The following is a 19922-nucleotide window of genomic DNA, read 5'->3' as shown; positions in this document are numbered from 1 at the left end:
TATCACCGCAGTGTATGTGTGTGCTCCTGCTGTCTGTTTATATTTGTTTGCATAATTTTGTTCAGTCGGGGACTGTCAGGGCTACTGGAAGTTAGTGTGTGACTGCATCTAGTGTCTGGGTCTTGCATATGGCGACCTCATATTAAATTCCTATCATAATTTGATGATTTTATTGGTTTTATATAAAGTGAAAATAGTTGTAGATTGTACATCAAGTGAATTAAATACATTATGTTAGAATCAAATTGGTAAACTTCACATTCAAAGACTGAATGACTGTCTTTCAGCTGCACACGAGGAAAGCACTTCCATTGTTGGCCTCTAGATGTCCCCATAGCACAACCTCGTCAATTTCCGCCTCTGCTGAACCTTCTTTGCTGCTCCTTGTTGACTGTTTACATCCTCAATGACGGAAGTGGCTGTATTCTGTAAGTTTTTGACATACATTAACATTAGTAACATTTTAACTCCGGCGTTTTCTGTTTACAGCGACATATCCTACATAGCTGTAGTCAAAATTGGAATGAAAAATGCTGTTATTATCGTTAAAGACTAAGGTGGCGGCGCGCCGTCTGTGTCCTCATTCATAGACACCGCCTCAGTAGTGCTGGGCAAAGTCCACATTTCGGGTTTAAATTTTAAGTTCGCCTGGTTAAACAGTTGAACAGAGCTAGGATTATTGCTTATCCACAAGTCTTGTATGCACGAGAAAAAATAAGTCAATTTTTTGTTATCGTTAAAATTACTGCATATCCAATTAATCTCCGTGTTTCCTATTGGCACGTGTCCACATTCACCAATGAAAGGGGGGTGGACTGAAGGTTTATCTTATTCTATTTTATGGGCGTTTAGAAACAGCGTAGAGATAAGTCACTGCTAGGATTAATGATTTATGATTATTCAATAATTAACAAGCTGCTGTGGCATGTCTAAGAGTGGTGAAAAAGACTCATTCAGTGGTATTATTGGGAACACGTGCTCTTTTACATTTTACATGTGAGTATATTTGGACTTCTTGTGAGTATTTTATGGGTTACATGCAAAGAAATGCTGTGAATTTAATATGTTTTAATATATTATGGACCTATGACATTGTTTTATTATTATTTCTTTGTATCATTTTTCTTATTTCTTATGTTTGATTGATATGACTGATATATGTTACTTTTTCTTGATATGTGTTTAATGCAACTTACTACTTTTTGTAGTTCAATACCAAACAGGTGTTTGGTGGTCCTCGGTGTCCGAACGAGTTCCATTGCTACACTGTGATATACTTTTAGTGTAAGTCGGTCTTATACCTGAATTAACTCCCGAGTCACACACACCGTACACCCAGGGTGCTCACACTTTTTCAGCCTGCAAGTTACATTTAAAATGACCAAGATCTACCTGCTATTATAAACATAGATCTAAAAAAATAAATACTCATCATTAGTATTTCACATTCTGTTTCAAAGTTTAGAGGTAATGAAAGTAGTTGATATCGTGCAACAATACACACTTCGGTTTAGTATGACAATGAAGATAATTACACATAATTCCTCAATAGTATGGACATAACCTGAGTAGTATGTCAGTCAAAATAGCTACAGCTCATGTATCACGTCCAGTTAGCATTTGCTGTCAAACATTACAGATATAAAAGAAATGAAAATTATTATGCAAAAGACAATGCAGCCAAAGTCAAGGCAACATATTGAAAAGGTTTCAGCAATGAGCACATTTTCCAATTAACCATAAAATAATAGTTTAACAGGCGGAAGTGTAGAAAGCATGCATTTCTATAGTGGAGTGAATTCACTTTTTTTTCTACATAACTAGCCGCTGCAAATGAACGAATAATGTTTCTTCAATAGATATAGGCGTCTTACTGCTCAGTTAGTTTATCCATAATCAAAATAATAAAGATGAATGTTGCATCTGTGTGTGTAGGATGAGAGTGTCTATTCACCATTTAATCTTTGACGCAGGGGGAGCACCAGCCAATCAGGAGGGGACCTTAATGTCATCTGACTGATGTAATATGACATCTACAATGTGATGTTGGTGCGATCAACCCACAGTACCTTAGCGATTGGCCGGTAGCGTCCACTATCGGTGGGCGTTTCTGCTCAGTCTGAGCTGGTCATGATGTTCATTTTCACTTCCATGGTGATGGCTTTCCTTTTCTTTGACGCACTGCTGCCAGGGAGACGTAGTAAAGTGCAAAAAGTTTAATAAGCCATGTTATCCTTCCTCTGTGTAGCTGCAGAAAGGACGTTTTTAATTAATTTATGGGCGCACGTTCATAAATAACCACATGTCGTAACACGGAATGTCGTAAACAGAAGACCACTTGTAATTGTTGATGTAAAAAATGCAAGGTAATAAAATAATACTCCTCTCCTCAGTTCCTGGTGAGTCGCTTAATTGAAGCCAGGCTCCTGTGGCCATGAATGAAGAGTTGTCCCCTTTGGATTGCCTGCTGCCTTCAGGTACTACACTTTAGACCTCCGTCCTCTCGGTGCAAACACATGCACACAATTAATCAACACAGACTGTCTTTGTGCGCTGGAACCACAACAAACGTGTGTGCGTGCGTGTGTGATCTGAGCAACTGATCAAAACGCTTATTTATTCACATCGCTGTCACACTTGTCTTCCTCCCAGTCGGGCTGACACGCGCTGTCCCGAGGGAATTGCAACTCCAAAAACAAATCAGTGGTATTTTTGTGACAGCAGCAAGTTCGAGAGGCACTTGCAATTGTTGTTGTTGTGCATGGAATGAATCTGTACTATTGTTGTGTTAAGATGCCATCAAGTCCCAGCGTCATGCCAGTCATGCTTTAGTCTTGCCACTGCAATTTGGGATGCCTTGCATAAACCTTTCATTGCGGAGAGCATGTTGAGTTATTATTTGAGTCTTTATGAATGAAAAGTGATATATAAATGATTTACTGAAATGTGCATACGGAGGGGAAATGTTAAATATGAAGTTAACTGCTAGATTTCTGTAAATGTTCAGCATTATTTTAAATATAATATCATTATCATCATTCAGAAAATGGCTCTTGGACTTTGTTCTGAGTACAGTATTGGTTGATCCAGAGAGAACTTTGAACCAACCCTTTTATGCAGCCAAAAAGAAACTTGAATCAGCTGCAGTCAATCATAATCATTAATAGAATTTAATAAGGGTTTTTCTTATAAAAAAAAAAAATAGAATAACAAAACATTCTGGAACCTTTGTCGTTCTCCAAACGTGCAGATGAAAGTCACTGCTACATTCTAAAAAAAAAAAAAAAAAACATGCAAAAAAAATAACAGTACAATGTTAGGTTCATGAAAAATCGTGGCAAATAAAGCCTTGCACTCACAAAAGAATTGTCTGTCAAAACAATTATGATGATTTGGACACCACATGATTTGTGGATATCAATACAGTAATCACTCATCAAGGTTAATTGGTGTTAGTTAAGTGAGAAGTGAATTTCTTTATTTATAAGTCAAATAGTTCACGACCTTCTACAGTTTTTTAACATTATTAGAGACCTCCAGACATGAAACAACACCCCTATAGTCACCTTTACACTCCTATTACCCAATATAGTGGATAGAATCATAGAAAGTAAGCAATTTTAAGAAGTAAATAAGACTCGTGTGTTACAGTAAATGTGTACCCTAGAGGGAACTGACTGTCGGGGCTGACAGGAAGCGATGTCGGGAGTTTAGAATTGAGTTTCAGCTTTGCGTGGGTAACAGCTGCAATAGTAGCTCTTGTTTTTATGAGGTCATTCAAACCTGCAATAAAAGCCTGCTGTTCCGGCGATCAAGACTGGTGCTTGTGTGTCTCACTGAACATTACAGTAACATTACTGACACCTAGTGACCAGTGTAGAATACTACATCTCATGTAGTTTCGCTCATTTAACCATTTTTTTGCTTGAAAATGCTGAATTTATGCAAAAAATCCAGAACGATTGCTTCAGTATGCATATTGTTTTGTAAGCGCCAAGTGGCAACTGCATATGACGACTTATGTGAGCCTCTAGACCTATATGACATATTTAAAAATCTAACAAAGGGATGATTTTTAGATGTCTGAATAATGCAGAGTAATTTGGCCCCATAACTGTTGCCTCGCTTCTCACTTTGCAGCAGGTGTGTGCTAGAAACAAAACAGAAGGCGTTCAAGGCGCTTCCCATGCTAATTAACACGCGTGACGGCGGAGGATGTGAAAGGTAACGCTTGTAATTGGACTTCCAAAGCTCCTGTACTTTGTTGATGTTATCTTTGTGGCAGAAACTGTGTGCGTATTTTGCAAATAGCACATCAATAATGACTCCCACAGCTGATGATTTCACAGGATGCAATTACACTTTACATCAGAGTCACACAATAAAACCATGGTATTCTTGCTAGGTTTTGTGTCCCCCCCCCCCCCCCGATATCCAGGATTGAATCATCAATCAGGAAAAGATCCTTTTATCATCGCTATATGTCAATAATGTAACAATTACAACCATGGAATTTCCATTTCACCTACGGGCAGCAATTTAAAAAAACACGTAGACTAGAATATTTGTATAAACAACGTTCCATATATAATAACGACACTGTAAGTTCAAGAAAATACATAAAAAAAATAAGATGTATATTATATAATCATCCATTCTGGAAAAAGAAGCATTCAAATAAAACCTTAAGGACCCCAAATGAAAAAGACATTCAAGCCCATTATGAGTGTATGTAAACGTGTTACCATATAGAGGAAATACTGGCTATGCTGCACTTAAACTGATCATTTTCTAACTGAATCACTTTCATCTGTCATAGTTTCAAGGCTATCAAGGCTAGGGATAGACATAATAGTCGATTAATCCATTATTGATCAGTTCAGAAATCTGCAGCCTCTTCTAGAACAAATATTCCACTCAAATATTAGACATGCTCATCCTGTTCAGTAGGATCTGTCTACGAATAAGTGTTTATTCACTTCATATGCAAATAATCCCTCAGCGGAGAGCAGGAAATGGTTAAACCAAGCCTCCTCCGTCAACATGGAGCCATGATAAGATTGTTGCTTCGTATCACGCCTGATAAAGATGTGTTTTAAAATGCCTTAAACTTCCTTTTTTTCCCCACAGTTTCCTATATTGAGACATTCCTGCTCTAATTAGATATGTTTAGAATACACCGCTGTTGCTTTCTTAGCTTAATCTCTCCGAGGAAATGCTTATCGCAACTCTTGGCGGAGAGTATAAAAGAAGCCCCTGGATGCATTTTAAAATCCCCCGTGTGCAGTGTTAGAATTCTAAATCCCGAAATTTAGTCATAAATGGCATATTCCTGGAATATATGAGTTGGTGCATGTGTGGTATTTATGCTTTCGAGCACTTTTCAAAAGAATCCCAAGGTGACATTTCTTTGTGAACAGAGTGCAAGAAAAGGCTGAGCTCATCCGTGTGCATATATATGTGTGTGTGTGTGTGTGTGTGTGCGTGTGTGTGTGTCTGTGTGCGCGTGTGTGTGTGTCTGTGTGCGCGCATGAGAGGTTATCCGAAAAGTCACGGCTGGTTGAGTTTGTGTTTTTTTTGTTTTCAGCAGACCTCTTGCCAATTAAGAGACGAGACTGACAAAATCGTCTCCTCCTCCCTGCTCCTCTTCACCTCCTTCTGTTTGTGTCATTTCTTTTCTCCTCAGCCTCCCCTTTCTTTTCTCTCAAGGGTCAAACTCTTCTTTTTTTTGCAAATGACCTTCCAGTACAGTGAACAACAGGCTGACGCAGCCATAAAGTCCTAAACCCAGAGGACAGTTTCCTCTGTATAAACTTTTTCAGCCACTGTAAAATGCACTCCTTAAACTCTGCAAAATTGATATTCATCTCTCTTCCTCGATGTTGCTACCCCGCCCCCCAGCCTCTCCTTGCATTCATAATGTAGCAGGAATATTTCTTGGGCATTACAGGTGGAACCTTGAAAGAACATAATCGACAGTGGCTCAGGGGGTGGAGTAGGTCGTCCAGAAACCAGAAAGGTTGGCGGTGCGATCCTCGCTCCCTCCACCGAGTCACTGTTGCTGTGTCCCTGGGCAAGACACTTCACCCACCTGGTATGAATGCGTATGAATGTTTGGTGGCGGTCAGAGAGGCCGTAGGCACGAATTGGCAACCGTGTTTCCGTCAGACTACCCCAGGGCAGCTGTGACTACAGGTGTAGATTACCACCACCAGTGGAGTGAATGAATAATGGATTCACTTCATTGTGAAGCGCTTTGGGTACCTTGAAAAGCGCGATAAAATCGAATCCATTATTATTATTATAATTATAATTAAAAGATGCTGGTTGACTTCCGATTCCAAAACAAATCTTCATTTATTGTAACCTTTATTCACCCGACTGCCAATCAGTTATGTGACATTTTGAAACTCCGTCTTACTGACGAGACGAGACGAGGCATGAGATAGGGTCCACGGGAACCAGACAAGATTGTAACAAAAAAATATGACTGGACAAACAACCTTTTTTCATTTAATCACAAAACAATGCGGGTGCATTTTGAAATGTTTATTGTCCCACAGATGAATGCTAAATGATATTATTGTCAACATTGTTTGAGACCAAATAATCCACCATTATGATAATATAAAATAATATGTCTCTTTCACTTTGGCTTTGCAAGCATCTTTTTCCCTCCTATTTCCTCCTACGTTACCTTGCATTGCTCCTCACGAAGCTCCACTTTTTTTGCTGTGTGTGTATTCTGGTGGCCCCGCCTCCCCCACAGACACAAAGGGACTATATAACTGACAAAAGGTCTCACTCTGTTCGCCACTGAACCGGTGCACAGAGTGAACACTCTTCTTGCCTCTTGTTTGGAGGCGAGAGACGAGGAAAACAGACGCGCACGCACATGGCAGTATGCTGTATGGAGGCCGGCAGAATTATGGAGCTCGTTTTTATTTATCGCGTGGATTAATTGTCGCAAGAACACAAGAAACCTCACCACGTTTTAATCTTGCGATTGACACCCCTACCATCTAACCATCTCTAGGTTTTTGGATGCTTTATTAATATGCATTGTTTGGAGGGGAAAAAAAACTTGCATAAGCATGGGATTTTTTTTTATTTTATGACAAAAATGTTGTTGTTTTTTTTAAGAATACATTTTATTTGTTTTACTTTTTTTTACAAATATTAAAAATAAATCAATTAAATAAATCAAATAAATTAAATAGATAATATTATTTATTTTTTAAAAAACATGAAAAATTCTTAAAAGGTCGTGCCACATTGATCTATGGCAGTCAAAACTCATTGGTGGCGGGCTGCCACATATTAATGAATGTTGGGGAAACGATATTTGATTGGCAAAGTTGATGTGTTATTTAATGAACGGTATTGCTCATGTTGTACTGAGCAGCCACACCCTTACCTGTGTTGCAGAAATTAATTCTATCCGTCTATCATCACCCTTTTCCTTTTATCTATCACTGGTAGCCATCTGTGGCCGCAACGAAAAAAATCGTCCACTTAGTTGAAGTCTCGGGAGATTTGTTGAAGTCTCGTCATGATGACATATGTTTAGTTTGGTTAAAGCCGTAAATTGAGGAGGACAAAAAGCCGAACAATCAGTGAATGTTTTTCAAGCTTGCACTTTTATTACAAAAAGCAACACCGTTAAAAATGCATGAGGAATGATTCATAAAGGCAGAGAGGCCGATAAATGGAATCGTGTCGAGGTGAGGGGGTTGGGAGAGAGGTTCTGCGGTAATCTTTGGCCCATTAAGGCTATTCGAGCAGCTCTAGTTTTTACTTTGTCAAAGGATGCATTGTTTCCCATTACTTCTTTGCTCCCCTGCAGATAGAAAAATGGCAATTGCAAAGTAGCAGTCAGGGTTTCTGCATTTGCAGCGGAGCAAAAGGAGGGAGGAAGAAAAAAAAAAGTCGAGGCAAGATGGATGGGAGGTTGAGAGAGGAGGCGAAATAGATTTGTAAAACGATTCATCCCAGGACAGGGACTTTGACAATGAAGCATGGAGGTTCTTACACAGGAAAGAGGGGAACGACAGGTTGACATGTTTTTTATGTTGTTTGTGCTGCTTTTAAAGGGCCGTGTTGTCATGTAGTCGCAGATGGTGTGTTACCAAGGGCATAGCATTCCAAGTACCCGCTGTCTTGCTTTTAGGCCACTGAGGTTATTCACATTATTGTGCAACGCTGCAAAGTTTGGACGCACATGTCAAGAACTAGTTCACAATATTAGCTCTTCAGTATCTACTTTGGAGGTTTGTAATGGTTGAAACTTTCCCTATGTTCATAAAAGTCTGTTTGGCTACATTTACAGTATATGTGTGATATTCTTTGTATTTGATCCAACAGGCAAACAGAGGATTGGTCTGATTATCCTAAACCAGCCTGTGGATAAGGACTACCTTCACGTGCTGTGGAGTAAAGGTATGCCTTGGACCTTTGTGTGCCTTTAGAACTGCTGTCATTTTCATCAGACATTCACCAAGGGGCTGGAGTTTTTGTTATACTGTAGCTTGACATCATTGCATGCGTTGTAGCAGAAATTGTCATCCTGGGGTCATAAAGCCATGGTCAGCAACACTTTATTTGCCTTACTTAGATCCTCTCCACATTCATTAGCGTTGACGTTGTGCTCCCCTGTTGCTTTTGCTCCAAAACGCTACCGCGCCTTTGTAGCCTCTGCTGCACCAAATGTGCTACCTTGTCACTGAACATGACCCCTCTCCTGCTCTCTGAACACATTCCCCCCGGTGAGACGCCTTTTAATTATATATTCATCATAAATAACCTTCCTTTCTGCAACTTTAATACTCCGGTGTCTCCTCGATTGCAACAACAACAAAAAAAAAAAATTACCATATTCAAAACAAAGCTAATTTGATACAACAGAAAGTTCCCCTGCGCTGCCACGGGCTGAATATGCAGCATGAGTCTCTTGCCCTGAGACAGAGCTGCTGTGACGTTGTTGGGGGAAAAAAAAGACTTGTCAATCTGCAAAACTAACTTGCCGCAAGCATCAGCACCTTATGTCATAGAAAGTAATCACAATAAAGTGATATGAACTTCACTTTATAGCACATTAGCTTTTGCTCACTGAATGACTGAGTTTGAGAAAGCTATGTTACTGTACAGATCGGAATACAGTACCTAATCGCTCGTTAATCTCAGTTAATTGGTTCCAGACCCAACCATAACAAGTGAATTCCTGTGAAGTAGGATTCCCTCGTCAGGCCTCGTAATATCATGGTTCGATTATCGCTCCCTCGTTTCAGAAATTAACTCAAGACATAGGTATACGTTTTTATAAACCCGAACGCCCGATCCCAACAACGTATTCATACGTCTCTTCCGTTTTTTTTGCGCGAGAGGCTAAAAGAGGTGACGACGCAACTCCCCACTCATGCATTCGGCATCAGTGCAATTTTAAGCCATAAAAACGGCCACTGGGTGGCAGAAGTGCATTTGATCATGCAGAGATTGGCAGAGATCATGTGAACACACACGACAGGAAGGAGGAAGTGGGAGAGCGTGGGGGAGTGAAGGCTAGGGAAAGGGAAATTTTAATGCATACACACGCGGACACACCTGCACACACGTAGTTCAGTTCCAAATGTGGAAATTGAAATAGTTCATGGTGTTATATTTGTAAATAAATTGTTATTTTGATGTAAATAATGTGTTGTTTATGTTGTGGTAGAGTTGGTTTTGATTGAGCTGTCACAAAAGCAAAAAAAAAAAACATTTGTCAAAGTGAAAGTTATGCTTGAAATGTGTGTTTTGACAAAAAGCTGTTTTTCTCCTTTTTCCAATCAGGAACTGATATTTTCCTGAAACCTAACTACAGTATGTTCTACTGCTGATTACTAAAGAAGGGAAAAACGTAGAAACCAACCTTTTTTTTCTGATGAAAGACAGGAGTCTAATCGTTCTTTTGATAGGATCTATGTTTATACATGTAGTCGTAGAACACAATGTTATGTGTGCCTTTTAAAGATCAGTCAAAATCGTCTAAAATGGCTGTACTGAAGGTGTTGTCTTTTGAAAAAAAATGGCTGGGATTAAATGAGTTAATTAACTAGATGATTGCAATGCCCTGAGGGCATTCACACAATAAACAATCACTGTTACCTGGTAGACTGTGGTCTATAATTAGTCCAAAAAAAAGTGTGGTCACTAGGCGGCAGAAATAACACAAAACATTGAGACATTACCTTCCATTACATTACCTTAACACTGCATGAAGTCGTGAAGTCAGCCATGGCATGACCGACGTGATAGAGGGGGAAAAAAAGGTTCTCCTTCCATTCAGTGTGGAAGTGGTACGTTTTTGCCTTCTTAAGTTTAGAAAAAACAAATTCGAGGCTAACTGGTTAGCTCGCTAGCTCACTAGCTTGCTAGTTAGCAGCCGTCTCGAGTCCCTGCAGCAAGAGTTGCGCAATGTGGTGTAAACAATGAATAACTGGAGTTTAAAGGTGACTGTAAGGGATGTTATGTCATTTTTACAGGGCTCTAATAATGTTAAAATCCATATTTAGAAAGTCATGAACAGGTTTTATGGTTTTATTTTTTTAACTACAAAAATATTCAATTTATTAACAGTGAATCCTGTATCGCCAAATTCATTTATCGCAGTCCGGTCTGGAACCAATTAACCGCTATAAACGAGGAACAGCTGTACATGGAATATTTTTGTAGGTACAGCATAAAACAACTTTCCAGCCTTCTAAATTCAGTTTTTAACATTATTAGAGCCCCCTACTCATGAAATAACACCCCTATAGTCACTTTTACACTCAGATTACCCAATAGAGTAGACATAATAGGATAAAATATGACATTTAGGACATAAATAAGACTGGTGTTTGTGTGTGTTGCTGTAAATACTGTATGTTCAGGTACTAGGGGAGCTGAGTGAGGAGCGGACAGGAAGTGACATCAGGGGCTCAGAGTTGAGTTTTAGCGCGGTGTGGGATCCGGCCACAACAGTACCTTATGTTCGGGGTTTTACAGTCACATTACTGGCAGACTGACCAGTATAGAATACTACATAACATCGCAAAGTCTATGAATGCGTCTTCTGAATGCCTTTTAGTTACTTTAGCTATTTTTATGCTTGAAAATGCTCAATTTATGCCAAATATATGTGAAATTTACTTAAATATGCATTTTTTTCCTAATAGTAGGCCATATACAGTACATCCACGAAACACCATCATTTATTAACTAATATATTTTTGAAAAAACGAGAGAAGCCACAAAATTCGAAGCGCGAAGTGGCGCCAAGAAATTACTCCCCAAGCGACTCAGAGCTTTTCTTCCTGTCACTAACACACACAGCAATGGCTTGGAGAGAGGCAGCCACGATACAAAACCCTATGAAAAAAGTGAATTAAAGGTTGGGCAGGTTATCAAACAACAAAGAATGAGTTATGATGCTAATTTTAAGTTGGTGATCAGTGACGCAAAGTCATCAAACAGCTGTCAAGTCTCTAGGGAAAAAATAGGTTTGATTTTGTCTTAAAACTATTTTTCCAAATATGGTGTGATAAAAAAAAAAATTGGGCTCGTCCTATATTCAGGGTTGTCTTTTTTATATTCAGGTCAATGCTGTATTATATTTAGCAGAATAAGTTGTTTGGAAGCTTTGGCATATTTTACATGGGCGCAATACACAGAATCAGTTGTGCTGCTCTTCCCACAAATGTTTTATTCACAAATGGGGCATCATTTAAAAGGGAAATGAACAGGATAACATTTTGTGGCATGAAGTATTTTCTAATAGAGAAAAACTACCAAACATGTTGCTGAACTTCTTGTTTTATGGTTATTCATTGGATTTAATTGATGAATTGATGATTCATCGATTAGCTGATTAATTAACAGCTATTTTGGTATTCGATTAATTGTTATATCCTCTGATTTTAGCTCCTCAAATGTGAGTATTTTTAAATTTCGAAAACAACAGATTAATTCAGATTAATTGACTAAGAAAATCGTTAGTTGCAACACTAATACAAATTGTGAAGTAACTTTTGCACAGACCTGCAATTAAAACCTGCATGAGTGTGACTTTTAAACAGCTACAATATTTGTATCAACCGGCTAAAGCCCCCCCATGAGGCACCTGAGCTCTTTCCATTGTTTGTTAGAAGCACATTTGTACAGACGCCGCTCTTTGTGTTAGCCTGAAACATTTTAATAACACGGGACAATGCAGTTTTCTTATCTGGTTTGTGCACAACAAGTAGTCCGCTTGCTCAAGATATTTTTTGGGGGGGTCTGTGGGGGGATATATCAAGGTTTAAGGCGATTTAAATGTATAACAGACATAAAACACACAAGAATGTTGGTTTGTTTGTGAAAGACTGCATAATAATATCAAACATCTACTGAATGTCTGCAGACAGGTTGGACTTCTGTTTTGTTTTTCTGTTTCCATCTTTATTTCTTGTTTGAGACTGTTTTTCTCTTTCTTGTTTGGCATGGTAGGTCGCGCCTTTTCTTGTTATTTTTCTACTTTGATTGCAACATCTAGATGTGACAATCTAATTACAATGCTTTGAGGGGGGAAAAATTACTTAACACGGTGCTCATATTGTCTGTTGATTACCAAGATGGGGATTCATTAGTCTTATAATATTGCATAATAATATTTTACTCATGCAGCTGATTGGGCTGTAAGTCAAAATGCGAGCAGGACCACCGATGCTATAAAAAAGAAATAAATCTGCCAGTCTTACAGGAACAAGCGTTGCATAAAATCATCAAACCAACCCGCTGTGAGATTCCCGGGACTGCTGTGAGATAGATGAGACTTATCAAATATGTGATGCGGCTTGATGCCGGGATGTGACAGGTTTTGGCATTTCCTCTCGCTTAGATAAGACCTTTTTTCAAATAGTTTGAGGGAATGTTTGGGTGGGTTTGTGAAGTGCCACAAGCAACGCCGAAGGAGAAGCTTTCTTTATCAGTTTTGCTGCCGGCTCATGCTTGCCCATGGGATCCAAAGAAGAAGATTCTGACGACACAACCGTGGTACCGGGATGGCGGATCTTAGCTCTCTCGCTGCTTGAACCCCCCCTGAACTTGATACGGCATGTATTTTTAATAATGTTTATGTGCTAAGCAGATGCCAGGGTGTGTGTGTGTGTGTGTGTGTGTGTCACTCTCCAGGTTGTGGGTCACCTTGAGGCACCGCAGCCAGGTCTCCACCCTTACCGACCCAACACACACACACACACACACACAGAACACCTCAGCCTCTCGTCACCTCTGGGAGAGGTAAAGCAGCAGGGAGCCAAAAATCTGCGGGAGGGAAGAGAGCGGAATACCGATCAAAGGGGACCTCAAACAGGTGCTGGGTGTGATGTTGTGAAGTGGGAACAAGCTGCTTATCTCACCCACACACCCTCTCAACCCCACATCTAGTCTATCAGTCACCCACTTTCTCCTTCAATCGCTTCACTCACACCGACTTACTCACAGATTCTGCACTCAGACACAACGCAGTGAGGCAATCAGGGAGGGTGGCGCTCCGTATTAGATCAAAATTGTGCATGTGTTTACCCCCAAGTGCCTCATTTCATCATTTTGTTGATGTGAAGCAGCCTGCTGAGGTTGGTGAGCATCGCGCATTAGCCAGTCAAGCATCAGCTTTGCAATCAAGGCTCGAGTGGTTTAGAAAGAACTATGTCGTTAAGAACGCAAAAGTAGGGCAGCTTAGAAGAACAAAGATGTATTTCAATTAAAATTTGCTTCTTTTTTTTTTTTTTTTTTACTTTATTCGATCGTAAAAATGTTTTGAATTAGATCCCTGACGATATTATGCAGTGATTGTGAGTATGGATTAACCTCAAACAATTAACTCATTATTAAGAATTACTTTGATCCCTTGTCTATTACGATTAATTCCTTATTTATAAATCAAATATTTTTGTAGCTAGAACATAGAAAATCTGCTTATGACCTTCTAAATACATTTTTTTAAACATTAGAGCCCTTTAGACATGAAATAACACCCCTATAGTCACCTTTACAATTGTATTACCCAATATAGTAGACATAATAAGTGAAAACAAGCCATTGGACACATAAATAAGACATAATGTAGCCTCACACATTCCTTGTTTCTGTAATTTGTTTTACTTTCTGTTCTGTTCTGTACAGTACTTCCTGGGGTGGCTATTGTCTCATCGATATATTGTAATGACCCTTAAGGGCATTATTATTGAGTTCTTGTTACTGTGCTCATGTGTGTTGCTGTAAATGTGTTCCGGTGCGAGGGGAGCTGAGTAGGGGGCGGACAGGAAGTGACAGCGTGGGTTCAGACTTGAGATTTAGCTTGGCGTGGGTTATGCAACAGTAGCCCGTGTTAGGGATTATTGTGCCTGTTGCGTCTCACTGAACATTAGTCACATTATTGACAACACATATCATCACAACATCTTTAAAGGCATCTTCTGAATGCCTTGAATGTATATTTTTATTCATTTAGTTTTCGAAAAACAAAAACAATCAATTTTTTTTGGTGCCTAACTGTTTCCCAAATGTATATTAGAGCTTAATGTATAAAATAATTCACTCGAATTTCTTTGCAGAAAGGCGCTTTATGAAAGTAAGTACGTTGACTTGTATTCATTTACAGCGCAGACTTGACCCATCCAATATGGTGGCAACGTCGATGTATCACAGCAGTGGACAAACCACAAACCACTCGATACGGCGTCTATGTCTATGGCACACACTGCCGCAATCTTTACTTCCGTAAACACACGGAAATGCGAGTGATGTCACGCTTTTGCGCATGCACGTCACTTTTCAGACGCTTTGCTTTCACATTAACAAGTCGCATTTGTTTGGTAATGTGAACGACCACATAAAAAAATACGATTTAAACAAAAAATCCGAATGGTGCATCATACCCTGCAGTGTGAACGTTACCTAGGAGTGTAAAGGTGACTGTTATTTCATGTCTACGTGGCTCTAATAAAGGTAAAACCCGTATTTAGAAAGTCAGAAACAGGCTTTCTATGCTCTAAGTATGAAAATATTCAATTTATTGATATTGAATCCAACTTCGCGGTCACTTGGAACCAATTAATCACGATAAACAAAGGATGACTGTCGCTCATTAACGAGACTTCCTCCTCCCAATAAGCCTCTTGTCTCTCCCTCCTTTGCAACGCCCCTTCCAGTGCACAAGACAACAACAGGGGTAAAAGTAAGGAGTTTTTGTTAGTTGTGTAATTCTTGGATTTGATCTTTTTTTTTTTTACTGTATTTTACGTGTCCTTCATGTGTTCTGTGTACAGTGTGAGCCGACTTTCACTAAAAGTTAACTTCCATCTCAGTCGTAGGAACGGAACATGTTCGTAACTGAGGACCACCTGTATACAAAAGTCTGTAAAGTTGGAAATGTAGGGCCCCTTCGAAAATTATGTTGATTATGGGGAGTGCACTACTTGGCTACAACCAGCAGTGGCACTATTGATTCAGTCTAAACAGGTTTCCTGTCTATAGAAGTATTTTTTTTATGTTCTAATCAAGTAAATACACACTACATACAGAAACAAGACACAAGAATGACACAAGAACGGACGCATCAAAGAATAGTATCAGACAAAGCAGACAACATGTACAGGGGTTGGCTGTCTCTTTGGAGCGAGCTAAAGAACAAAAAGCATAACTAAATCTTTGAAGTCTTTCCCCGTTGTGTACCCTAACAGCCCCCAACATAAAAGGGCTCCTAAAAAATAGTCTGCCTGTTCAATTTGAATAGAATAGAGGCCATGAAAGAGAATACCTTTGCAAATAGTTTGCATCTCATTTTGAGCAATGGCATATCATAAAAGCAGCAAGTAACCTCCTCATTTGTCTGCTTTTTAAAATCAAAACAGGTAAGCGCTCCCTCACTGTTAGAAGTCAGAAAAATGTTTGAAACTTTAATGCTACACGAGGGCATCTAAATAAATTGAACATCACTGTTGACGTTAAGAGTTGAACTACACCTCCAAAAAAAAAACCTTTGGCATTGATGGAATTCTACAGTAATGTGTGAATTTCTCTTATGTACTCGGAGCCATGAAACAGCAGAGGCATAACAACATCTTGTTCCCTTATAAATGTACCTTTTTTAAGATTACAGTACAAGGTGAGAAAAACCATTTTAAAGTGTCATGAAATAAAATAGAAGCATCAAAGTCAGACCAGTAAATGTGAGGACTCTTTCTACTCGGTGTGTCATAATTTGGCAGATACTGTTAATACATTAACCAAAACAAGTTACCTTAACCAATTTAAATATCAAGTAGTGACAATAGGTATTATTGACTGAGATTCTATCTTTGTCTATTGCATCCTTTACACAGAGACCCTGCAAAATTGCAGCATTTGAGCAGTAATAAGCTGTAATCAGCCTATATTGTATGTGCTTTTATGCAGAACCTGGTGAAGTGAGTGATTGATCAGATCAGAGAATGAGACATCAGCATGAGGACATCAGTACAGTAATTCCTTTGACAATTTGCTCTTTGGATTTTGCAGCTTCACTCAAATCAAAAATATGTTGAGTTAGAAATCATGCTCTTTTGTGGTTGAATACGACCTATTATTAGTCAAAAAATATACATATTTAAGCATATTTTACAGATTATTTGCCTAAATTAAGCATTTTCAAGCATTAAAATGGCTAAATGAACTAAAATATCTACAAGTATATAAGACATTCAGAAGATGCGTTCAAAGACGTTGATGATATGTAGTATTGTACACTTGTCACTAGGTGTCAGTCATGTTACTGTAATGATTGATTACACATAAGCACCAGACTTGATTGCTGGAACAGCAGGCTTGCAGATTCTAACAACAGGCACAGGAAGCCCTAGCACGGGCTACTGTTCTAGCCCAAAGAAAAACCTAACTCGAAACCCCCGACGTCACTTCCTGTCCGCCTCCCACTCAAATCCCCTAGCACATTTACAGTAACACACAAGAGCACGAGTCTTATTTATGTCTAAAATGTCTGATTTTCTCTTATTATGTCTCCTATATTGGGTAATATGTGTTTAAAGGTGACAGTAAGGGTGTTATTTCATGTCTAGAGGGCTCTAATAATGTTATAAAACATATTTAGGTCATAAACAGGTTTAATTACAAAAATATTAGATTTATAAATAAGTAATAAAACTGTAGAAATTCACTTCTCAGGGGTCTTGAATCAGTAAACCACGAAAATTAGGGAGTAGTTGTCATGTATTCAACACAACAGGGCGGGAGGAGTGTCACGTGTGTCACACCCTTTGACACAGGTTGGATCCCACCTTTGTTCATTATATAAACTTACTTAAGGCTTTATTCATGATTACAGTAGCTCAATTTCAGAAGAAAAAGACGTTGAATATAAGACAACCTATTTTTTTTTATAAATATTTTTCCAAAGAAAAATAATATATATGCTTTTCTTCTGTAGGAGGAGCCCAGCCCTGGAGCAAATGAAGTCAGATTCTTACTAATACTTTTTTATGTAAAAAAAAAAATGGACATAACATACAATGGAGCATACAGTGAAACCCACTATGGTGTAATAATGACCACGGGAACTGTGGTTGAACCAACCCTATGTCTCATCCTTATCATCTCATGTATTTTATCCTCCATTTTACTGCATGTGACAGTGACCATTCTCATCAATTTATCAGCATTTCATCCCCCTCGTGTCTATCTTTGTCTTGCTGTCTCTTTGCAGCTCTTTTGACGGCGTGTGCTGATGGCGCTGCCAATCACCTCTATAGCGTCACTGCTGGAGAAAATGACAGGTGAGTCTGTCCGTTTAATCGTTTTTGTGTGTTTGTGAGCAAGAAGAGGAATGCCGAATGAATGTTTTAGTAAATTCACATTACAAGACAGTCGTGCGTAGGCCACGATAACACATTTTGGTGGGCGATAATTGTGCTATACATTATCGGCGATAATCGATATTTTCGACCTTTTTCCCCCTCATTAAGGTTATCATTTTTTTTAAGTTATCAAATGTTCCTTGTGTCATGTCGCATGTGAACCACTAGATCGTACTGAAGTGAAATATACCTGTGTGAGTCATAAAAGTTGACTACATTAACACCCACAATTGGGGGGAGTTCACCACTGCACATGCCAATTCTACTCATTGTGTCAAAAGAACTACACACAGCAACGCAACAGGTGGATAAAAACAGACACGACATTAAGCATCTAAGCATGTACTTTTACATTTACAAACACTGTACAGCAAAGCACGCTGGGAAACAGGAAGTGCTGGCAGCGACGCTACACTAGATAGACCGTCTCTGTTAAGAAAAAAAAGCTACAAAAAAAATGTACACACACACACGCAGTTATGTTGTGGATTGTTAAACAAATATAGGGGGTCATATTTGAGCTGAATCGCCGCTGAGCGGCGGTGTAAAATGCAATGTTGCTGATTGTCCTTGCACACGTCCTCCTCCACTCGAGCGAAACGATCCGCGAGCTCGCGCCGCCGGGCACTATACATTCACTTCTCCGATCAAACGCCCCAGCAAGCGCCATCCGCTGGGACGAATGCCCCACAGCACATCCACACTGGAACTGTGGCATTCGGCTTAGAAACTATCGTTTGTGCTTTCATTCATATTAGCGATTGCTTGCTAACTGCTAGCTAACACTCTGTGTAGTCAATCACTGCGTAGCCTCCACGTACTGAGACAAACAGGGTGAATAGCTGACAGGAGGCTCACTCTTTCCCTTCATTTGACCATACAACCAATGCGCACAAACACAAGCATCACCCTGTGTGCTACAGCGAGACGAGGAAACGGAACAGGCATACGTGCATGTCGCACATGTCAATTTATCGAGGCGTCAAAATTATCAACCTAGTTTTTTTTTCTATCGTTTGATGAATCGTTTTATCGATTATCGTGACAGGCCTAGTAGTGCGTATATACCAGGGGTGTCCAATCTTTTTCCAGCGAGGGCGAAAAACTAAAAAATGAAAGGATGCAAGGGCCATTTTGATATTTTTTGTAAAGCAAAAAGTAAAGTGAAAAAGTGTATTAGTATGAACTTTGCTCTTTTATTCCGACCATTTTTCTTCTTTTTTTCCCAAATATTTCTTACTTCCTTCTTAAATAATCTTTGTAATTTTTCTTCTCATGATGATATGACTTTCTTCCCATATTCTAACTTTTCCCCAACCTAATTTTCCAAAAAATTACATCTCTATTTTGTTTTGTTTGTTCCTGATCTTTTTTTTTTTTTTTTTTACAAAAAACTGTATTTTGTCTTTAATATTTCAACTCTATGCTACTAAAATGAATTTTTTTCTCCTAATTGTAAAATCATAAAATTTGTCATTAGAATACATTTTTCTCTTAATATTTTGACTTTATTATCCTAAAATTTCATCTTTTTCAACTTTCTTATAAATTAGGATTTTATTCCCAGAATATTTTGACTTTATTTTCTTGGCATTGTACTTTTTCCACAACCTAAAAAGTGACAACTTTACTCGTTGTTTTGTTTGTTTTGCATATTTCAACTTCATGATAGTCAAATTTTTATTTTTCCTCACAATATTACGTTATTCTCATAAAATTTCGACCTTTTCTAGTGAGATTACAACTTTTTTCTCTTAGTATTTTTTGTTTATTCTTGTAAAATTACAGCGGAATTTGTAATATTTGTTGTTTTTTTTTAGTTTTCTTGTTAAATTATATTTTTACAATGTGGACCAATAAAAAAAGGCCCCCGGGCCACACTTTACTTTGTGCACCAGTGTGTACCAGGACAAATGGTTGTAGTGGCTATGACCAATGTTAATTTTCCATCTTCTCTCAGATTCCCAATTTCTTCTTTACACCCATAGACAGCTCTGTGGTTTTCATGTTGTT

At 38.8% G+C, this 19922-nt stretch overlaps 1 protein-coding gene across 2 annotated transcripts in view; it reads left to right on the top strand.

The window, feature by feature from the left end:
* Window positions 1–348: 348 nt before the first annotated feature.
* The window catches only part of tpk1 (thiamin pyrophosphokinase 1), a 54229-nt gene continuing 34655 nt past the window's right edge, over window positions 349–19922 (top strand). The window contains exons 1-4 of one of the 2 annotated variants that reach the window (XM_054766160.1): window positions 349–428; window positions 2394–2477; window positions 8365–8439; window positions 17759–17828. In XM_054766160.1, coding sequence (XP_054622135.1) covers window positions 2435–2477; window positions 8365–8439; window positions 17759–17828 — 188 coding nt within the window. In that variant the 5' untranslated portion in view covers window positions 349–428; window positions 2394–2434. The other variant, XM_054766161.1, reaches the window with a different exon arrangement.

This window comes from Dunckerocampus dactyliophorus, chromosome 21, assembly GCF_027744805.1.
Source record: "Dunckerocampus dactyliophorus isolate RoL2022-P2 chromosome 21, RoL_Ddac_1.1, whole genome shotgun sequence".
Classification (NCBI taxonomy): Eukaryota; Metazoa; Chordata; class Actinopteri; order Syngnathiformes; family Syngnathidae; genus Dunckerocampus; species Dunckerocampus dactyliophorus.
This window is presented reverse-complemented; position numbering and strand designations above follow the sequence as displayed.